The 21,345-nt window shown below is 35.3% G+C and overlaps 1 protein-coding gene and 1 long non-coding RNA gene across 11 annotated transcripts in view; one reads left to right on the top strand and one right to left on the bottom strand.

Annotated features, from left to right (window-relative positions):
• The window catches only part of LOC115859547 (uncharacterized), a 345,784-nt gene extending 345,473 nt beyond the window's left edge, over positions 1-311 (bottom strand). For both annotated transcript variants that reach the window (XR_009563647.1, XR_004042099.2), the window contains exon 1: positions 219-311. This is a non-coding gene — a long non-coding RNA (uncharacterized lncRNA). The remainder of the gene's footprint in view (positions 1-218) is intronic.
• An 86-nt stretch (positions 312-397) lies between these two features.
• The window catches only part of LYPLAL1 (lysophospholipase like 1), a 106,822-nt gene continuing 85,874 nt past the window's right edge, over positions 398-21,345 (top strand). For 7 of the 9 annotated variants that reach the window (XR_009563685.1, XR_009563671.1, XR_009563664.1 and 4 more), the window contains exons 1-3: positions 398-517; positions 4,992-5,091; positions 19,202-19,371. Coding sequence is in view for 6 of the 9 variants with exons in the window: in XM_030868328.2 (XP_030724188.1) it covers positions 424-517; positions 4,992-5,091; positions 19,202-19,371 (364 nt within the window). In the remaining 3 variants the exon portion in view is untranslated. Of the gene's footprint in view, positions 518-1,241; positions 1,288-4,991; positions 5,092-11,433; positions 11,594-19,201; positions 19,372-21,345 lie in introns of those variants that run through there. The other 2 variants (XM_060297995.1, XM_070046997.1) reach the window with 2 other exon arrangements.

Genomic DNA, 21,345 nt, shown 5'->3' on the forward strand with positions numbered 1-21,345 from the left:
ATAAACTACACAAAGAGTTATTATTACACGGCTGTCTTATCCTGTATATAAAATGCTACAAACATCCTGTGTAAGTCTCACAGGAGAAGGTAAAATACGGTTATTATATGTTAAATTTTAAACATCCTAACACCAATATTTCTCCAAATCAAAAGCAATCCAGAGTTTTCGAACTGCAGTTGAAAATCCTACAGCAAAGAAGTATATCCGTGCCTTACCGAAGGGGTCACCTGTATGATACCAGTCTTGGCAAAACCAAAGCCTCAGTACAGCCTAAATTGCCTCAGACTTGACCCGGAGGCAGGACTGCGCAGCCCGAGTGCGCATGCGCGCCTCGAGGCGCGCTCCCTGCCGGCCTACGTGCGCGGGCCCGCGGAACAGCGTAAGGGCGGGGCTCGTAGATTTCTAGTCGTGGCGGCAGTCATGGCGGCTGCGTCGGGTTCAGTTCGCCTACAGCGCTGCGTGGTGTCGCCGGCTGGGAGGCACAGCGCCTCTCTGATCTTCCTGCATGGCTCAGGTGGACTACAGTTTTCCGTCCCGGTTACTGCAGCATGGGAAACGCCCCCACCCCCAATTCGGTTCCCCCAGTGTTGCCCTAGTGGGGGAAGCGCTGGCCCCAGTAGGGCGCGGTGGACTCGGAGAGGGTGACTCTCCCCTCGGTAGCCCCGCGGCTGTGGACACACGGGTCTGGTAACCTGTCCCCGGCCGTCCTTACCCCCCACCCCACCCTTGTCTTCCTTTTGCCTGTCTTGCAGTCACTGGCCCGCTGTTCTGGCCTTTGTGCCCCGTCATTCGGCCAGAGGCCCTCTGTTTACATTCTCTCCATTGCAACCATTGCCACACATTCCCCCGCCCCATGTCTCTCCCCCAAATTTAAACAGAGCAAGTTAGAAAGGTAAGTCTTTTGCTAGAGACAAATAACATTATCTAGTACTTTTCAGAGTCAGCTACTAGTGATTGGAATTTTCAACCGCAGTGGATTATTTATCTCCTTTCTGTGAGGGACCATAACAGGGCTGGAGTGCCTTTCCCCCTTCACTCTTTCCTGCTCCCCCTTCCTTCTCCTTTCCCACCCCCCCTTGTCTTTCAGACCCCAAGATAAAGCACAGAGTCAACTCTGAGTCCCAGGGGTGGTATTCTCCTTCCACCGCCTGCCTTTAGTGATGTGTTTAATTCTGTATAGCGTTTCTTACACTTACCTGTAGTTACTTCTGTCTTCCCCACTTCACTTCTTCCTCAAGAGTAAGGGCGCTTGTTTGAAGCTTTGCATCCCTAGTGCGGCCCAGGGTAAGTTCTTGGGAAGTGTTTTTTAAAGCAATGAAATGCAGCCTGTGTCCTCAGGGGGCCTACCTAAATTTAAAAACAATTCATTTAGTTTGACTCAGCAGTGGAGATCACAAGAGATCACAAGATGGTGCGTGATTTACTGCCAAGTGAATTGTAAGGAAAAAAACTTTGGATAGGCATTGTTAAGGCTTTTGGAAAATGAAGAGCTTGTTAGGTTTGCCAGAGGAAGTGGTCTTTAAACTGGGACTTATGTAGGCTTAAAGAGGACAGTCATTGGATAGTGGAGAGGATTGTAAAGGTACAGGGTGGAGACCTGGAAATGGGCAGCTGTAGGAAATATTCTCATTTTAAAAATGAGTCTGGGTAGATTGAATAGTTTGTCCATGGTCACTCGGCTATTACTGTGAGTGGTGGTGGAATTGGGATTTGAACCCAGATCTCTGACTCCAGAATCAGTGCTCTGAAGAGGTAAGTTGAAAAAACTCTGAATTAGGGTGTATCATTTTGGAAATAGGGAAGAAAAAGACCAAAGATGTTTGAAGGGAAAGACTTGACTAATGAAATATACTTAGAAGATGAGGGGTCTAAGATGACAGCGATGCTTATAACTCGGAGACTAATACTAATATTATTTGGGGCTCCAAGGGTGTTTATAAGCACCCAGAAATTCCCCAATACCATAGTCCTTTTAATAAGTAAATAATTTCATAAAAAGTCTGAGACTTCTGTTTTCCCTGGACAGCTTTGCTTAAAGTTACTATCCTCACTCTTTTCAATTTCAAATTACTGACATTTTAAAATTTGTAACCATATGTCTCTGAAAGCCAAAGTTGTACGTATATATTTTTTCCCTCTGTGCTTTGAACGAAGAGTTTATCCAAAGAATCCTGCCAGTTATGCAAGTATAATGCAGTTCCTGTGTATTTTGAGCTCCAACTTATTGGGAATATGATTTGACATTAGACAATAATATATGTGGTTATGTTATAGGATATGTTTGGCTTCTGGTTAATACAAATGTGGGCAAACCGATTTTAACAGTTTTACCATACTCTTGGAATAAGGTGCTGGCTTTTTAAAGAGCGGACTTTATGAATGGATGGATGCATGTTGTTTTGTAGCATTTAGTTTTGCTTTTCAAGGTTGAAAAAGTGTTTAGAGGCAGATTTTGTTTTTTTAAAAAATCTTGAAAACTTGAGGTTCTCTTCTAGGCTGTGGCAGCCATAGAACATCATATAGGAATAGAAGTTATATCTAGCCAACTTAATTTGAGTGTTTCCAACTACTAAAATACCAAAAAAGTACCACCTTCTTTCAGGATGATGAAAACAAATGATAGCTTAATTAGCTTTGCTCAGCTTCTCAGATTAGATAAATTCACTATTATACGCTCCATTAGGACACTGTGGTTCTTCTTTCAGTGGCATTCACCGTATTTGTAATTACCTAATTTAATGTCTGTATTCCACACTGAGCTCTAAGGTTCACACAGGCCCAAATCATGCATGACTTGCTTTCTCCCCGTAGAGTAAGTCTCAGCAAATTGACTGAGTTGGCTCTTACTAAATTCGCCAGTAACCTCTGTGTTGCTAAATGTAATGGACATTTTTCAGTCATCATTTTATTTGAACTGTCAGCAGCATTCACCTTTCTTCTTGAAACACTCTCCTGGTTCTTTGTATCTTTATATGTATTTTGCACACTCATTCTCCTCTCCCTGGCCATTAATGTTGGGCTTCCTCAAAATTCAGTCGTAGGTTCTCTTTTCTTCTCCCTCTACATTTTTCTCCTCAGGCTAAATTCCATACAAGCCCACAGATTCAATTTTTATCTCCGTTCATGTGACACAAATATGTGTCTCCATTTTAGATCTCCTTTGAGCTCTAGACCTGGTTATCCAACTGCCTAATAGTCATTCATGCATTAATCTATGCATTCAAGAAATATCTGTTACATGGCCACTGTGCAAAGCACTGTTCTACGCTCTCAGCTCCTAAGAACCTGGATTTTGTCCTCCACCTGGTTGTAGGACCCTTCGTGTAGGACCCTTCGTGTAGGACCTAGAATGCATTACAAAGAGGGTACCTCACACTCAGTGTGTATAGACCTGCTGCCTCCTGTGTTTCCTGTCTTGGTGTATATAGCTCTGGCCAAAAACCTTGCCATCACCCTAGAAACCCTTCATAATTGACCCCTCATAACTAATCTGTTGCCAGTTTCTTTTAATTTTATCTCCTAAATATTTCTAGTATCTATTTCTGTATACTCCACTGCTATCACTGTAGTCTAAGCATCTGTCTTCTGAACAGTAGCCTCCTAACTATCCTTCCACACCTATCTTTGTCCTCCTTCAGGTCTGTCTTCACATAGCTTCCAGAGTAATCCTTAGAAGCATGCCCCCTTTCTGCCCCCAAAAAACCTTCATGGCTTCTCCATGCTCTCAGGCTTTGTTGGGACGTTAGGATCCATCCTGCATTCACTGCTTTTCCTCTCATTTTCTGCTTTTCATTTCAATGCCATACTGCTTCCTGTACAGCATTTCAGCATTTGCCATATCCTGTCTGAGATGCTTTTCCCTGTGCACTTCAGTTTTTACCATCCTGTAGATCGCAGTTCAGACCATTCAGCGACTATCTACTGGATGCCTAGTTTGTGTCAGCACTGTCCTAGGCATCAGATGAACAAGTAACTCACTGGCTGAAACACAAAATGAACCTTGCCTTGTGGAGTTTATATTCTAGTGAAGTTATCCCTGAATCCTTAACTGGGTCAATTCTGAATCTAATAAACCCTTGAGGTACGAAGTGTCTTACCTTTGCAGTGGTTACATTTGTCTTTCACATTTATTTATATGATTATTTGACTAATGTCTGTTTCTCACAATAAACTATACACTCCATGAGTATAGGAATTCTTTCTCCCCATCACCTTCCCATCACTGCCTCTCTAGCAGTAAGCACAGTGTCTGACACATTAGTAGGTATTCAATAGATACTTTTTTAATTGCTGCCTTAATGAATTGATTGATTAAAAACTAGAGTTGTTAACTTGAAAATTTTCTCTTTAGGACCACATAAAGTAAACTTATAATTCCTTCCATTTTTTTATGGAAATACACATATATTAATTCTTGCATGAGGCTTGGTTGTTTTTCAGCCATGGGATGTACAGTCATTATTTTAGATTAAACATTGCCAAAATTAAATTCTCATTTCTTCAGGTAAAAAATAAAAGTATGCTGAATACCCCTTTTGAAGAAATTTGGTTTTTTAACCAAGAAAATTGTTTTAGGTTGTTACAATTACAAAATTTTATAAGCACTTTAGGAATTTACTATTTTTAAGAGTAAAAAAAATAAATGACAGTGTTTAAAATCAGATATGGAAAGGATTTCTTTTTTAGAAAAGTCAATTGCTTTATTTGTTCCTATTGTATCCTTTAAACAAATGAGGAAACTTAAAACTCAAAGTTAAACAGGTCTTTAAAGTGAAGTCACGAGTAAAATAATCAAAATTATTTCTAACTATTGATGGCTGATCAGTTATTTCCCATTAATAAATCTGTTTCTATACAGTTATTTTTATTTATGAAGATTTTTTTATTCTGTGTTCCGGCCTCTGTGTGACATGAAAGTTATAGACTGCTTTTAAATACACTGTATTGTCAAACTGTTTTAACCTAATCTAGATTTTGTGATTCATCAGGTGATTCTGGACAAGGATTGAGAACGTGGATCGAGCAAGTTTTAAATCAAGATTTCACATTCCAACATGTAAAAGTTATTTATCCAACAGCTCCTCCCAGGTATGCAGTAATTTAATTCATTACTCAGTATAACTCTGTGGCATAAAATATATATAAATGTACCAGCTAGATGGTTTTACAGCTTAATTCTGTATTTAAAATATTTTAAATTGGGGTTCTTTTTTCCAGAACTTTTTTTTTGTTGTAGCAATTACTCTGTTAGACCAAGTTTTGCTAGGTAATTTATTCTTTGAAAGGCATTCCCTGAAGTTAACTTAAACTTTGTCCCAGGCATGGTTTACAGGACTCTGCTTTCTGTGGCCCTGCAGATTGCTCATCTTTCAAACTCTTTTCCCCTTCATTCACCCCCTAAAGAAACTAATAACTGAAACAAGGATAATCTTTCTAATAATTCAGTTAAACCAGAGTTCATAATCTCTGGAAAAAGGCTTTTGTGGCATTCTTTCTACACGTAGAAGGTTTTAGAAATAATTTTAAGCTTTTTGAATCAGTAAACCAGAATAGGAACATGGAATCAACTACTTAATCCATATTTATACAACCTGTAGACGTGTTTAACAAAATGCACAATCATGGTATAGTTTTGAAGTCAAACTGCTTTTTTATGATTATTAAATTAACATCCACATGGTCTTTTAAACTGGGATTTACAAGTTTTTTTGTGTGTGTAAGTGAAATATTGTGCTGAACTATGCAACCCAATCTGACTTCCAATAATCTGTTCTTGATTTGGTCTTATTAGCACACTGTGTGCTTATGCAAATGCTTTGATTTATTTTTCTGAAACTTAGTATTAAGGAGAAGTATTGATAGAAGCAGAACTTCAAGGACCTTTTCATATCTACTGTTAAAAATTTACTTACCTGAGTTGATAGAATTGAAAAAGGTAGAACAATAAAATGGTAATTTTGTTGTAAGATTTAAGATTCAAAGAAAAGTTATTATTTTAATATAATTTTGGAGCAGTTTAGTATTTTGGTAGTGAAGATAAAAGACCTAATGGCCAGTGGGTTATTTTTGTGCTATAAATTGAAGGTCTTTGAAAATGTCCAAAGAGCTTATTATTTACTATTGGCTTTTAGGGTGAGTGAAGTTAAGAGGGAGGAAGACAGTGGTATTTCCCATGGGAATGGGAAAGATAAGTTCAGTTTTGGCTAAATATAAATGTAATTGGCTGATAAAATTGAATGGAAGATCATTGGAAGCATGATTCTAGGAATTACTATTTTTCGCTTATGAATATCATGTCATCACCAATTATGATATGAATTCTAGACCAGTGTACCTTATACTTAGGCCACAGATGTTTCTGAGAGTCCAGAAATCTCCATGTGCTCTAAAGCATTATTTGTAGGTGCTGTTGTGATTTAATAAAATATAAAAGCATTGAAATTTTTTACTGAATTCATAGTAACTTTTTATTATATGTTTTCATAGTCAATAGCTATTTGGACAGATCAACAGACATTTTAGACCATGCTATCAATGGAATATACTATAAGCTACATATATACATTTTAAATTTTTGGCACCAAATTAAAAAAAAGGAAGAAGAAACAGCTAAAATTAATTTTAATAGCTTATTTTATTTAACCCTTATATCCAAAATACTATCATTTCAACATGTAATCAATATGAAATTATTAAAATGATATTTTACATTCTTTTGTCCATTTTCGTGTCGTAGACCATTTTAGTTTTTATCCTCAGTTTATCACTATGCATACCTATTTATCTTATTTCTTATTTTCCTTCAGGAAAAATTCCTAGAAAGTGCTCAGAGGTCTTAAAGTCAATTGCTTTTTGTTTAGGGGATTAGCTTTTCCAAATTATTTTCCAAAAATGGAACAATTTGCATTATTTAACTTAGCCTGTTATTAATGTAATGTGGTTAGGTTAAAAAAATAGTAGATTAGGAATTCCCTGGCTTTCCAGTGGTTAGGAATCAGTGCTGTCACTGCCAGGGCTCCAGGTTCGATCCCTGGTTGGGGAACTAAGATCCCACAAGCCACGTGGCACGGCCAAAAAAAAAAAACAAAAGTAGATAGATAGGTAGGTAGGTAGATAAATAGGTATAGATGTGTGATTTTTTTTTCTTGTACACTCAAAAATTTTTAAATATTTTTTCTTGGTCACAAAATTAATTGTTGCCTTTACAATGATACCTACTTTATAATGTAACAGCGTCTCAAAGAAGACTGAAAAGAAAAATATAGAGTTGTGTCAAAATAAGAACAGACTACTAATTTGTTGATCAATTTTAAGCTTAGTTAACGGGTATGTGCTTTGGAAATATATTTGAAGTCACTTTTATGTTATAGTTAGACATTTTTAATACCATTTATATTTCAATATATCATAAATTAATAAGAGTGAAGCATATGTAATACATATCTAAGTGACAAATATAGTAATAAATGAAAAATAAATCCACTTGTTATTCCTTGTAATTAGTTTGAATGAAAAATCTGGTATGTACTATACAACGTGGAATCTTTGAGAAACCAGTACTTCAGTTAAAGAGAAGTGAAGACTTTTAGAAATAGGTCATCTAATTCTTAATTAAAATAAAATTATAAGGACTATTAATGAAGAATTTGTCAGTTCTGTGTCTTAATTTTCACGTCGGAAATTAACAGATTTGACTAGATCTCTAAAATCACTTACAATGATTAACTTTTTGGATTTGGGGACCCTTCAGATTTTATCTAGTAAAGATAGAGTAAGAACCAGTAGTGTGGGACTTCCCTGGTTGCGTACTGGTTAAGAGTCCACCTGCCAATGCAGGGGACACAGGTTCAAGCCCTGGTCCGGGAAGATCCCACATCCCGCAGAGCAACTAAGCCTGTGCACTACAACCACTGAGCCTGCGCTCTAGAGCCTGTGAGCCACAACTGCTGAGCCCACATGCCACAACTACTGAAACCCACGTGCCTGGAGCCCATGCTCCGCAGTGAAGCCACTGCAATGAGAAGCCCATGCACTGCAATGAAGAGTAGCTCCCGCTCGCCGCAACTAGAGAAAGCCTGTGTGCAGCAACAAAGACCCAACGCAGCCAACAATAGAAATAAAAAATTTAAAAATGTCTAAATAAATAAATAAAATAAAAAACAAACTGGGTTTATATGAAGTTCAAAACCAAGCTAAACAAAAATCATTTAAAAAAAAAGAACCAGTAGTGTAATACTCATCGTCTTCTTTGCTGTACTTGTTAGGCCAGTAGGTCAGGGAAATGCCCAAGATGATAATATTATTCAGTAGGAGATTGAAGATACATGGAAGTATTGTGGTACAGTATTTAAGAATGCAGTTTTTGGATTAGGCAGACCTGTGATTGAATCCTGATTTCTCTACTTAATGCTATAAGATTTTGAGCAAAGGTATACTGCCTCCCTAATGGTGTCCCAGTTTCTTGAGCACTGAAGTAGAGATAATTGTATCTACCTCAGAGTTGTGAGAATTGGACGTATAATGCACATAAATTCTTCAGCACGAAGTCTGACATAAAATAAGCACTCAATAAATGTTAGTTACTTAGAGTAGTCTATGATATCCTTGTGGGCAAGATATAGAGATATCCAAAGAATTACCGATAATCCTTGAGGAAATTTTCCAGATCTGTGTTTCCGGGTTGTATTCTTAAGCCTTATTTGGGTTTGAAGCTTTATTTTAATTTAGGTGAGGAGACAGTGCTCAAATTTCCAGATGATATCCTCAAAAGAAATGCCCAGTCATGTTGTTTGCCCATGTTTTTATTTGGTTGTCTATCCTTTACTTACTGATTTGTTAAAGCTCTGTATATTTTTAGATACAGCTTGTTGTTGTTAGATGTATGCGTTCAAATATCTTGTCCCTGTCTGGTTTGCATTGTCACTCTCTTAATGAAATCCTGTGACCAGAAGTCCTAATACGTTTCTTTAAAAGTAAAATTTACAGTGAAATGCAAACATCTTAAGCATACAGGTCAATCAGTTTTTATGAATATATGCACTTGTTTACTTCAAATATAGAGAATGTTCCCACCACCCCAGAAAGTTTTTTTGTGCCTCCTTCCAATCAATTCCTACCACACATAGATTACCATTGTTCTGATTTCTATCACTGTAGTATAGTTTCGCCTGTTCTTGAATTTCAACTAAATGGGATAATTTAACCTTCTGTGTCTGGCTTCTTTCACTCAACATAGTGTTTATGTGCTTATCAGTAGTTCATTTAAAAATTTTTGAGTAGATATTGTATGTGAATGTACCACACATTTATTTATCCATTCTACTGTTGATAGACATTTGGATTATTTCCAGTTTTTGAAAACAATGTATGTCACTGCTATAAGTACTTTTGTGTTTTTGTGAACATATTTTAATGGATTCTTACCTGAACTCTGTTCTGTTTCATTGGTCTCTTTTTTGAATTTTATGCCAATATAAAACTGTTCTGATTAATATAGCTTTATAGGGAACTTTGAAATCAAATTGTATAAGTTCTCTTTAACACTTTTTCATCCTAGGTTCTTTGCATTTGTATGTAAATTTTAGAATCCACTTACCAATTTTACAAAACAGCTGTTTGGATTTTGATTAGAATTGCATGTAATCCATAGCAGGTTTATTTACAGAAAATTGATGTCTTCCAGTCCATGCACATGGTGTGTCACCATTTATTTAGATCTCTCTTCATTTCTCTCTGCAGTGGTTTAGAGTTTTCAGTATAGAGGTCTTTTGCCAAATTGATTCACAAATATTTTATGTTTTTTTGTTATTGTAAATGGAATTTTTTTTAATTTAAATCTCTAATTTGATTGTTACAAGTACATAGAAACATTTTATATTTGTATCTTGTTCTTTTATCTTGCTATCTTCCTAAATTCACTTATTTCTAGTAGTTATTTAGTAGATTCCTTATGATTTTTATATAAACAATCATATCATCTATGAATAAAGGCAGTGTTACTTTCTCCTTCCCAGTCTTCCTTTTATTTTATTTTATTGTCTTGCCTTATTGTGCTTGTTTGAACTTCTGATAAAGTGTTTAATAGAATCAGGGAATGCCTTCCTGTGTAATCTTAGAGGGGAAGTGTCCAGTATTTCACCATTAAGTATGATGTTAGTCAATAGGTTTTTTCTTTGCACCTTTTATTAAGGAAATTTATTTCTTTGCCTAATTAGCTGAGAGTTTTCTTTATGAACTAGTTAGATGCTTTTTCTATATTGTTTTGAGATAATCTTGATTTTTATCTTTCATTTTGTCAGCATGGTGAGTTACACTGGTGGACTTTCAAATGTTAAACCAACTATTCATTCCTATTATAAACCCTGCGTGGTCATAATGTATTATCCTTTTTATATATAGCTGAATTTGATTTGCTGTTATTTTGTTGAGAAATTTTGTGTCTGTGTTCATGAGGGATATTGATCTGTAGTTTTCTTTAATGTCTTTATAAAGTTTTGTTATCTAGGTCATACTGTCTCTTAAAATGTGTTAGGAAATGTTACCTTCTCTGTTTTCTGAGTTTGTGCTATTTTTTCCTTCAGTGTTTGATAAAATTCACTAGTGGAATTATCTGGACCTGAAGTTTTCTTCTGTGAAGATTTTGATAATTTCTTTCATATAATGAGAATATTAAGATTTTCTGTTTCTTTTTCTGTCAGTTTTGATCATTTGTGTTTCTCATGGAATTTTTATCTAATTTACAAAATTTATTGGCATAAAGTTGTTTGTGATATTTCCTTTTAATGCCTTTAGGATGTGTGTTGATATCTTTTATTCCATTGCTGATATTAATAATTTGTATATTTTTCTCTTTTTTCTTGCTTTATCTTGCCAAGGGGTTATTAATTTTATTAATCTTTTCATCGAACCAGCTTTGGCTTTGTTAATTTGCTCTCTTATTTGTTTTCTATGTCATTTATATTTGCTCTTATATTTATTAGTTCCTCCTATTTATTACATTAAAGCTCTAAATTTCTCACTAATTACTGCCTTAGCTAATTCCCACTAGTTTTCTCTTTTGTATTTTTAGTATTATTTATATTGAAATATTTTCTAATCTCTCTTATGTTCCCATTATTATTCCTGTGTAACAAACCACCCCAAACAACTTTTATTATGGTGAAACATCTATGGGTTAGAAATTCAGAAAGGGCATGGCACTAATGTCTTGATTCTGTTCTATGATAATTGGGGCCTCTGCTGGGAAAACTTGAAGGCTGGGGATGACTGGGCAACTGCTAGGGACTGGAATCATCTGAAGGTTCACTCATATCTGGCACTTAATACTAGATATTAGCTGGGACCTTCCTTTGGTCTTGTTACTGTGACACCTGCATGAGTTCTCATTATCTGGTGTCTTGGGCTTCCTGGCAGAGTGGAGGCTGAGTTCCAAGAACAAATGCCCTAAGGAGAACCAGAAAGGAGCTGTATTGCCTTTTAAGACATAGTCTTAGAAGTTACATAGTGCTGTTTCCTCAAGAAGAGCATGTGGGATGAAAGATATTGTTCTGGCCAGATATGGAAAACAGAGTTCTGCAAGCTTCTTTAACCCGTAAGTTATTTAGAAATATGTTGTTAATTTCCAAATATTTGGGGCTATTCTCAATCTCTTATTGCTGTTGACTTCTGATTTCATTCTACTGCTGCCAATATTCTGTACAGTTTCAGTCTTCTGATACTCTTTGGCACTTGTATTATGGTCTTGCATAAGGTCTTCTTGGTGACTGTTATTCTGTGCCTTTGTGTATAGGGTTCAATAATGTCAGTGGCTTAAGGTGGCTATAGTATTAGTCAAATGTTATAGTTTCTTAGTAATTCTAAGTCATTCTATTAGTAACGAATGGGTATTAACATTTCCAACTATGATTGTAGGTTGGTTATTTCTCCCTTTAGTCCTGTCAGTTTTCTCTTCATGGTTTTTAAGCTGTATTACGTACATTCCCAGGTAGGATTATTGTCTTCCTCATTAATAGCTACTTGTATATTTTAATGTTCGTTTTTATCTCTGGTAATTCCTCAAAGTGTACTTTGTTTAATAATAATATAGTATATATCAGCTTTTATCTTTACTGTTTATATAGCGTATATTTTTCATCTTTTTACTTTTAACACCTATATCATTATATTTAAGGTAGGTTTCTTATAGATAACATATATTTGGGCTTTGTTTTTTCTTTAACGAATCTGTCAGTTTCTATCTTTTAAGTGATTTGTTTAGACCATTTGCATTTACTGTAACTATTGATATGTTTAAATTTATTGCTTTTTGTTACTCTTTTTTCCTTTTCCATCTTTTTTGGATTTAAGAAAATTAATACTCTATTTTCATTTATTCCTTTTTTTCCTGATTGTTCTAGGGATTATAAGATACATATCACACCTTTCACCTATTTACTTTTTACCACTTTACACAAGATGTTGAAGCCTTACAACCATATAGTTTCCTTTATCCTCCCCACCTTTATGTTTGTTGTATATGTTTTATCAATGTACATTGAAAACTCTGTCAAACAAAGTTATAATTTTTGCTTTCAAACATCATACATGTTTTAAAGAACTTAAGAAGAGAACAATAGTCTATTATGGTTACCCAGGTCTGGCCTGTTACAACATATCAGTATGTTTTGATTAAATTGTGAATTGCCACTTTGACTATAAAGTATTCCTTTCTCAACCCTATTTAATAGATGTTTTTAATCAGCTGAGTGAGGGGCATATTAAAATCAGCATTTAGTTGCTGTGTTGATTTAAATGGAAAATATTGCTTCATTGTTTTATTATGTTAATTTAGACTATATTTAATTGAAGTGCTCAATAAAGATTTTTATTTTGTGACATACTTTAGCTGTATTTGTAATTAGAGGTTTTCTTGGTTTGGGTTTACTAGTAGAATTTCCATTTAAAAAATAACAGTAATTTTTAACGGGCCATCAGTAATTTATATGATGATATAGTTTCTTGGTGTTTTGAAAAATTCTAAAAGTAATAAGATTCAGTCAGTAGTGCCTCTACTTTTAGATCCACTGTTTTTCCACATGAAGTGCATGTTTATATTTTTCACTAAACATATATTCTGAAACAGGGTTAGGCACTCTTGATTTAGGTTTAGTAATGGGTTCATCTTTACTCCATCACTTAGGATTCATACCTGAAGCATGATATTAGGAGATCTCTCTCCTGAGAACGGTGGATCTGTACTAGAAGTACACTCCACTGGCAAGGAACCCTCATTAAAAAATGCTATTTTGAAGAAATAGTATACTTCTTTGGTAAGTATTTTAAATGGTACATTTAAATATCTATTAGTATGTAAAAGCTTATTTTCTTAGAAACACCTTTTTCTGGAAATCACAGTATGGATATTACAAGAATTAAAGTCAAAAGATATTCAGAGCAAAATAAAATAATTTTAGGTATTCTGCTGACAAAAATGATTCCCAAATCACAAATGATTATTGGCATTCATCGTTCAACAAATACTTGTTCTTGGCACTGGGGGTATCACTGTGGAAAAGAGCATTACAAGGAGAGGGAATGTCAGGTGCTAAGTCCCTGGATCAGTAGTGAGGTGGTCCTGAAGAAAAATGAGGGAAATGTGACTGGAACCTAGTGAATGTTGGGGGAAGAGCAGTGAAATGAGCACAGAGAGGAAGCCTGGAACCCGATGATGTTATCTGAAAGGTTATGAATGACCTTTCGATTTTATGACTTATAGGGAACAAAATCTGGTGTCAAGCTGAAATGTCAACTCTTTATTTTTTTAGACCTTGGACATTCATTCCCGCTTAATATTTTACCAGTGTATAATGGTTTGATTGATTGATTGATTGATTGAGGAGCCACACGGATGTTCTTTGCCAAACATATTTATTTATGGTGGTAATGTCTGAGCTGTTTTATACCAGCTAATAAAGTGGTTTATTTGAGGAAGAAGGTGAATGAGTGTAATATATGTGCCAGTTTGTTTACCTGCTTTAAAAGACAATCTTACTTTCATGCTTTATTGAAAGGTTTTTCTAACATCTTAGGAGAATTATACATTGTTGATGGTTTTATTAACAAAAAAAGTTCAAAATTATTCTTTGTCTCATCACATTTTTCCTATTATCTCCTTTGAACAGAATTAATTTTCTTAGAGAACTGAGAGAACAAAAGGCTACTATATTAGTAAAACTTATATTCTATGGAGCATCTATCTCTAATTAAGTAAGGTACTGTCAAAGACAAAAAGTTAAGTGAATGTCATTTTTTTTCTATTAATGGCTGAGTTCCCAGAATGATTCATATTTTAGCCTATGATATCATCCTTATTTAAGTGCTTCGACAGGCAAATAAACCCTTAGAGAAACAGAAGAAAATGAAAAGGGAAGTAGAAACAAGTCAAAAAAGTACCAGTCTAATTCAGGCTTTAGTATGAGTGTTGTATATTGTTTTCATTAAGAAGATCACTGTGATTTAAGTGACAGTTTCAATAGTTTGAGAATTCTTTTTCTCTAACAGTGACATAAATGCTATATGGAAAGCACCTGCTTTCATTTTCAGAGTACTTTAAGAAAGTTAATCCTGAGAAGGGATTCTGGGAGGTGGGAGGGTAGAATGCTTTCTGTCTTCTCTCCCTTTCTGATTCCAATTTATCTACCTCTCTTGAGCCAAGCAGCTTCTGAAGTCAGAAGGCCTACAGGAATGAGGGAGAATTTAGGCTCTGTGGGGGTCCCCATAGAGAGCTGGTGCAGGATTTTATCTTTGCTGCACCCAGTGTACCCACTTAGAGCCTGGGGAACGAGGCAGGAGAAGCCTTAGTAAGGCCCAGAATGTGGCTGATCCTGGGAAGAGCACAGTCTGCAGAAATCTTCCCACCTCCCAGATTCATGTCATAAAATGTTAATTCCCACAAGACATTTTTTTTTTGGTTGCGTTGGGTCTTCGTTGCTGTGCACAGGCTTTCTCTAATTGTGGCGAGCGGGGGCTACTCTTCATTGCAGTGGCTTCTCTTGTTGCAGAGCACGGGCTCTGGGTGTGCGGGCTTCAGTAGTTGTGGCTCGTGGCCTCTAGGGTGCAGGCTCAGTAGTTGTAGCACACGGGCTTAGTTGCTCCACGGCATGTGGGATCTTCCCGGACCAGGGATCGAACCCATGTCCCCTGCATTGGCAGGCAGATTCTTAACCACTGCGCCACCAGGGAAGTCCTGAAATCCCACAAGGACTTTTAAGGGGAATTATTTAAGAATTTACTAAATATTTGATTAATTTCTTAGAGAGAGAAAGAAGATTAGATATCTGAGAATAGGCAGGACAAGTCTGGAAGACATGTGGTAATGATGGTAGGGAGAGGTGGCCCAGTGACTCCACCTCAGAACATATTCTAAAACCACTGTAAATACAGTCGACATGATCCTAACACAGGAGTAGATAAACAGATCAGTGGAACAAAATAGAGCCTTTCCCAACCAGAATTTTCCACCTGAATCACAGAACACACAAAATGACTTGTCATTTTCTTGATTTTTGCCTAGGATGGAACAGAACTAGTACCAATCTAGATGCTTTGGAGAGAAGCCCATTCATTATAGACAGTAAATGTTATTAGGTATTAGGGTTTAATTCTCTTATTTACCTAGGTTGACACAGACTAGATAATTCAGAACTATAATATGGCAAAGGTAGAATTTCACCTTTATGAGAAAAGTTTTTGGTTTTTTGTAGTAGTGCAGGCACAACTGTCTATCCATTTGGGAGAAAATGAATTTGAACCCTTAGGTCACTTCATGTATGAAGTAAATTCCAGAAAAATTCAAAACTTAAATGTAAGAATGAAAACAAAAATCTTAGAAGGGGGCTTCCTTGGTGGCGCAGTGGTTGAGAGTCCGCCTGCCGATGCAGGGGACACAGGTTTGTGCCCCGGTCCTGGAAGATCCCACATGCCACGGAGCGGCTGGTCCCGTGAGCCATGGCCGCTGAGCCTGCGTGTCCGGAGCCTGTGCTCCGCAACGGGAGAGGCCACAACAGTGAGAGGCCCGCGTACCAATAAAAAAAAAAAAAAAAACTTAGAAGAAAATCTTGGATTCTATATGTAAAAATGTATGGACTGAGAATACCTTAAATAAATCAGAAGACCCAGAAATTTAGTTTAATACAAAAAAAATGGACAGATTATATCAATTGTAAAAGTCTTTTATTTGGCTTTTTAAAAAAAGATAGATACTTTAAATACATTACGTCAATATACAGAAATTGATTTGAAAAAAATACTTGAAATACAAATGAAAAATCTTTATGGCAATAATACACAGATGCGGTTCTAAACTAATAAAAAAAATCAAAACCCCAATAGAATAAAGTAGCCAACGTTATGAATAAGTAATTCCTTTATGTGGAGTTCTGGAAAGGCAGCACTAATCTATAGTGATAGAAATCAGTCAGCGGTTTCCTGGGAAGTGAATGGAACTTGCTTGTAAGTGGGCATGATGGAATTTTCTGAAGTAAAGTAAATGTTCTGTATCATAATGGAAATACATTGTCAAAGGTCTTTGAACTTTGTATTTAAAATGTGTGCATTTATATATGTAAACTATACCTCAGTAAAGTTGATTTTAAAACCATAGTTGATACCCTTCAATGGTAATATTTTAAAGTATGTTAGTACCTGTTGTAATTAGGGTAGGGCTGTTGGGCAAAAGGATGTTCTCAGACCTTTCTTGTAGAAAGGTGAATTTTTATAGCCTTTGTGGAAGCAACTTTGAAACATCTATTAAGGTAAAAATCATACCTCTCCATCCAGTGGTCCTATTTCACAGACTCTGTTCCATAGGAATAAAAGTCCCAGTATGTAAAAACATGTACGTGAATATGTTTGATGCAGAATTGTTCTTAGTGGCTAAAATCTGGGTACCAAATAAATGCCCATTAGTAGGTGAAGGGCAGATTAAATTGTGGAACATCTTTATTATATTATATAGCTGTTTAAAAGGATAGGTAAGAGCTATATCAGATGAAAGGATTTCCATGAGGTATTGTTAAAGGAGAAAAGTATGACACACATAAGAAAACCAAATAGGCTTATTTCATTTTTGAAAAGCAAATGCTCTAAAAACTATAATGTAAAGAAACATGTTTTAATGTATGTGCAAAGAAAAACATTCCAGATCATTAACATAGTTTACCTAATGTGAAGGGCAGGATGTACAATGGGGTGGGAGAGGAGAGGAGGAATGGAGAGTTGAGCAAAAAAATAAAAAGGACTTAATTGGAAGACATCAAAACAATATACACACAGACAAAATAGCCTGTATTTGCAAGATTTCATGCATGTGCATAAACTAGGAGAAAATGTTAGGGTTTTATGTACTGACTTACAGAGATATTTGTAATATACATTCAAATTTTAGAAAGTATGTTACCAAGTAAAGTTTATAACACGATTATATTTTAGTAAATACGAGGTTCTCTGAAGATGAGTTCTTGTTAAAGTCTGAGTCAGAGCAACTGCCTTGTTTCCAGATTTCTTTCACTTTCTCTGAGAAAGTTTCCAAAATATTTCTGTTGACTTTTAGGCTCCTTAAGTGGATATCCGTTTATTTTAGAGTGTTAAGACCAATACAGAACAACAGTTGTGTAGTTCTCCTATTCCCTTCAGCACCACCCTTTGGTCCTAACAGTTGGATGTTTCTGATGGTCGGATCTGCACAGACTGCAGAGTCCTTTTGCTACAGTGGTTGAGAGAATGAGAATTGAATAGTTCTATCTCCTTGGGTTTGCCAGGATTCCACTTGGTTTTTCACTAAAGAAAATGCAAAGAAGCACATTCAGATCTCAGCTGGTGTCTTTCAGCCCTCCATTTTTTTGTTCTGGCTGTACATTTTATGCTTTTATTTCACTGACTCTGGAGGGTGAGTATATGTAGCTAAATTTGAGATGGAGCAAAGTAGTAGAGGTGTTGGTCTAGGAGAAACCCTGCATCTGTGGTCATCACTGGTTTAGATTTCTTTCAAATTATAATGTATACTTTTGTCACTGTTTGTGTTTTCTGTGGTCTTCTTATAACATAAAACTTTTTCACGGTCACATGAGGAGAAAGCAAGATTTGCTAAGTGAAAAGCTGTATCTTTTATTAAACTTTCTATTCCTCATCTTTGGAAAACTATTGTTCTCCATGTGTGTCTTATATATCCCCATAAACGTCTGTGTGTTTGCTACAGGAAGCTCTAAGAGTGTTTTCATTCCCTTCATTTACCTTTACCAACATAAGACTTGATACAGGACCCCTTGACCCCATTATAATTGATTAAAACAGAATATTTGGAATACCTTGGGATACACACAAACGTGTGCATACACACATGTATACTTAAAATAACAGCATCCAGAGCAAGATTCACTAATACTGTAACCACCCCATCTCATACTTAAATGTAAAGCGTCTTATAATATCAGTCTTGTTCAACAAGACACCGAGTTCAGGGCATCTTATCACATAAAATGTTTTTAAGGCACCCAATTTGAGATCCAAATGATGCAAACAGTGTGGAATATCTGTATGATAAGCACTTCCAAAGATTATTTGTATCCCATTAAACTCATTTCAAGGTTCCTGAGAAGATTTAAAAATAAAATAGCTCCAACTCTTGATTAACAAAACAAAACAAAACAAAAATACTGAAGACTCCTATTCTAAGGATAATCTACCTGGGTGTGATCAAGAAACCTTTAAATTACTAACGTAGCCTTCATACTTATGTGCTACAAACTAACCACCTTTTGAAAAGCATTTTGGTAAATCATATTTTCTACTCTTGAGGCATTGACTTTTTGCATGGCCAGACATTATTTATTTAGCTGTAAATAGTTAAATAATCATTTAAATTGAGTGGAAAAAATAACATACACACGCAATAAATAATTACCCTTTTTTCATGGGGATTTTCTGGAGAATTTATGAAACTTAAAAGATGGAGAGAAACTAAGATGATGAACTGGCATTAATAAATGTTAATAGAACCAAGGTAAGTATAGGAGAGTTAAGGCAATCAGCATGGGAATATTTTTAATGTGAATTATTTAACTTTTAAAACTTGGAGGAAATTGTAATTATTCAAAACACTAATTTTTTAGAAATTAAAACATCTATTTTAATTTTTTCTTTTTCTTTTTTTGGTTTTAAACAGGCCATATACTCCTTTGAAAGGAGGATTCTCCAATGTATGGTTTGACAGATTTCAAATATCTAATGACTGCCCAGAACACCTTGAATCAATTGATATAATGTGTCAGGTGCTTACAGATTTGATTGATGGTGAAGTAAAAAGTGGTATCAAGAAGAACAGGATATTAGTAGGTAAGATCTTTAGATGTTGAGAATTTAAATATTTTTTTCACTTTTGTGTAATTCTATACATTGAATTTTACTTGGAACATTATTTGGAAGCACTTTGTATATCATTTGACCTATTCACAGTTTCAGATAAACTTTACATATTAAGAATTTTAAGGGTAATAGAATTATAAGCAAAAACTAATGAAACTTTAAATGATTTTCTTTTTAATAATAACATACTTTAAGACTCCCATGGCAGTTAAAATTTTCTTTCTACTTTAATTTTCAATTAAGAGATTATTCATTCCAGTTTTTAAAACATTTTATTTTAATTAGCTTAAGTTTTATATGTTTAAACTACTATCGCCATAATTAAGATAAATTCGAGTACATAGTCAAAATATAACAGCAAATTCGTGAAAAGTAAACTCTTCAGAGTTAATACTGTAGGAATAAGGTATTCATAAACTTTTGTTAAACATGTCTTTAGCAATCTCTCTTCCCAAGGGGATATAGCATGCCTTTATATAAGCTTTATTCTACTTACACCCCTTTCCTTTTCTGCAATCATAAAATACATAAACCGTTTTATAATACATACAAAAAAAAGATAAACTGTATAGAATGTGAATGATACAGGATGGATTTTTGTTAAAGAGTTATTTCCAAATAACTATTTAATTTATAATGAGTTGTATTTAATGTTGAAATTATAAAGCAAATTAAGTATCTTCATCATGTTCTAAATAACATTAAAATGTACATTGAAATCCTGTGTAGACAGGATTTGGGCAAATTAATAAACTTCCTTTGTGTTTATTGAAGTACTAAACTATTCATTGAGTTGAGAAGCAATATGATATAATGGATGGAATACATTTTTCTGTCTTGGCTTCAGCATTCACTTTTGTTAGTTAAAAGCAGTGTGCCCTCCAGTGCAGTAACATCACCTTTCTGGGCCTCTGTTTCCTCATCAGTGTTTAACTCTATATTTCTATGTTTCTGTGTTTAACATCTGTGTCATAGAGATAAATACAGAACGTTATGGGAGTACTGGGAAGAGCATAGTGAAGGGGCACCAATTCAGTCTAGGGCATCATGAAACAGTTACAAGATAGAATTCAAAATATGTGAATGTGTAACAGATTCTGTCATTCAATGATTTAGCAAATATTTTCTAAGTTTCTAAGTACTGTGTGTCTGGCAGTAAGTTAGATGCTCAAAGAGACACACCAATAAATAGAACAGGAATGCCACAGTTGCTTACAACCTAGAAGAGCCCATGAGGTACTTAAAATGGTAACTGTAAGGCCAGCCAGCCTTGATGATTGCCCTAAAGCAATATAACTGACAGCTCTTCAAAGGGAATGATCATCTGTATGTATTTTTATTTCTCAGGACCCATCGCAACGCTTAGCACAGAGCTAAACATTTATAATGAGCAGCATGACCTGATCTGTAAATTGATGACTTAAGTAGTTAAGTATCACAGGAATTCAGATGAAAAGAGGTCATAAGTATTTGGGGCTATTAGAGAACAATTTAATAGGAAAGTATCAGAGGCATTTGAGATTTTGAGATGTGCAAATAAGTAAAATTTTAACTATTATAGTGTAGAGGTCTAAACATAGAGAGTAATATGAATGGTAAATAGAAGTAAAAAAAAAAAATAGTGCTTGTTTTTATCTGTCTGGATGTTAGATGGCTTTAGCAGAAAGTTTGTTGTCTGACTGGAAAATGCCTATTGATCTGTTAGCTGGACTAACAACCTGAAGAGCAAATGGTATAGTGACCAAAATGGGTCGAGTCTAAAGTCCACCACTGCCTACACTGAATTTCTGCTACCTCATCTGCAAAGTGGGAATAATGATACTATAAAAATACTATTATACTGGGATATGATGTTTGTAAAACAGTTGGCTCATTTTACACTCTCAATAAATACTTTCTGGTTCCCCTTTTATCCTTTATTCTGTAGGTAATTGAGGAGAGATG

The sequence above is a fragment of the Globicephala melas genome, chromosome 1 (genome assembly GCF_963455315.2).
Source record: "Globicephala melas chromosome 1, mGloMel1.2, whole genome shotgun sequence".
Classification (NCBI taxonomy): domain Eukaryota; kingdom Metazoa; phylum Chordata; class Mammalia; order Artiodactyla; family Delphinidae; genus Globicephala; species Globicephala melas.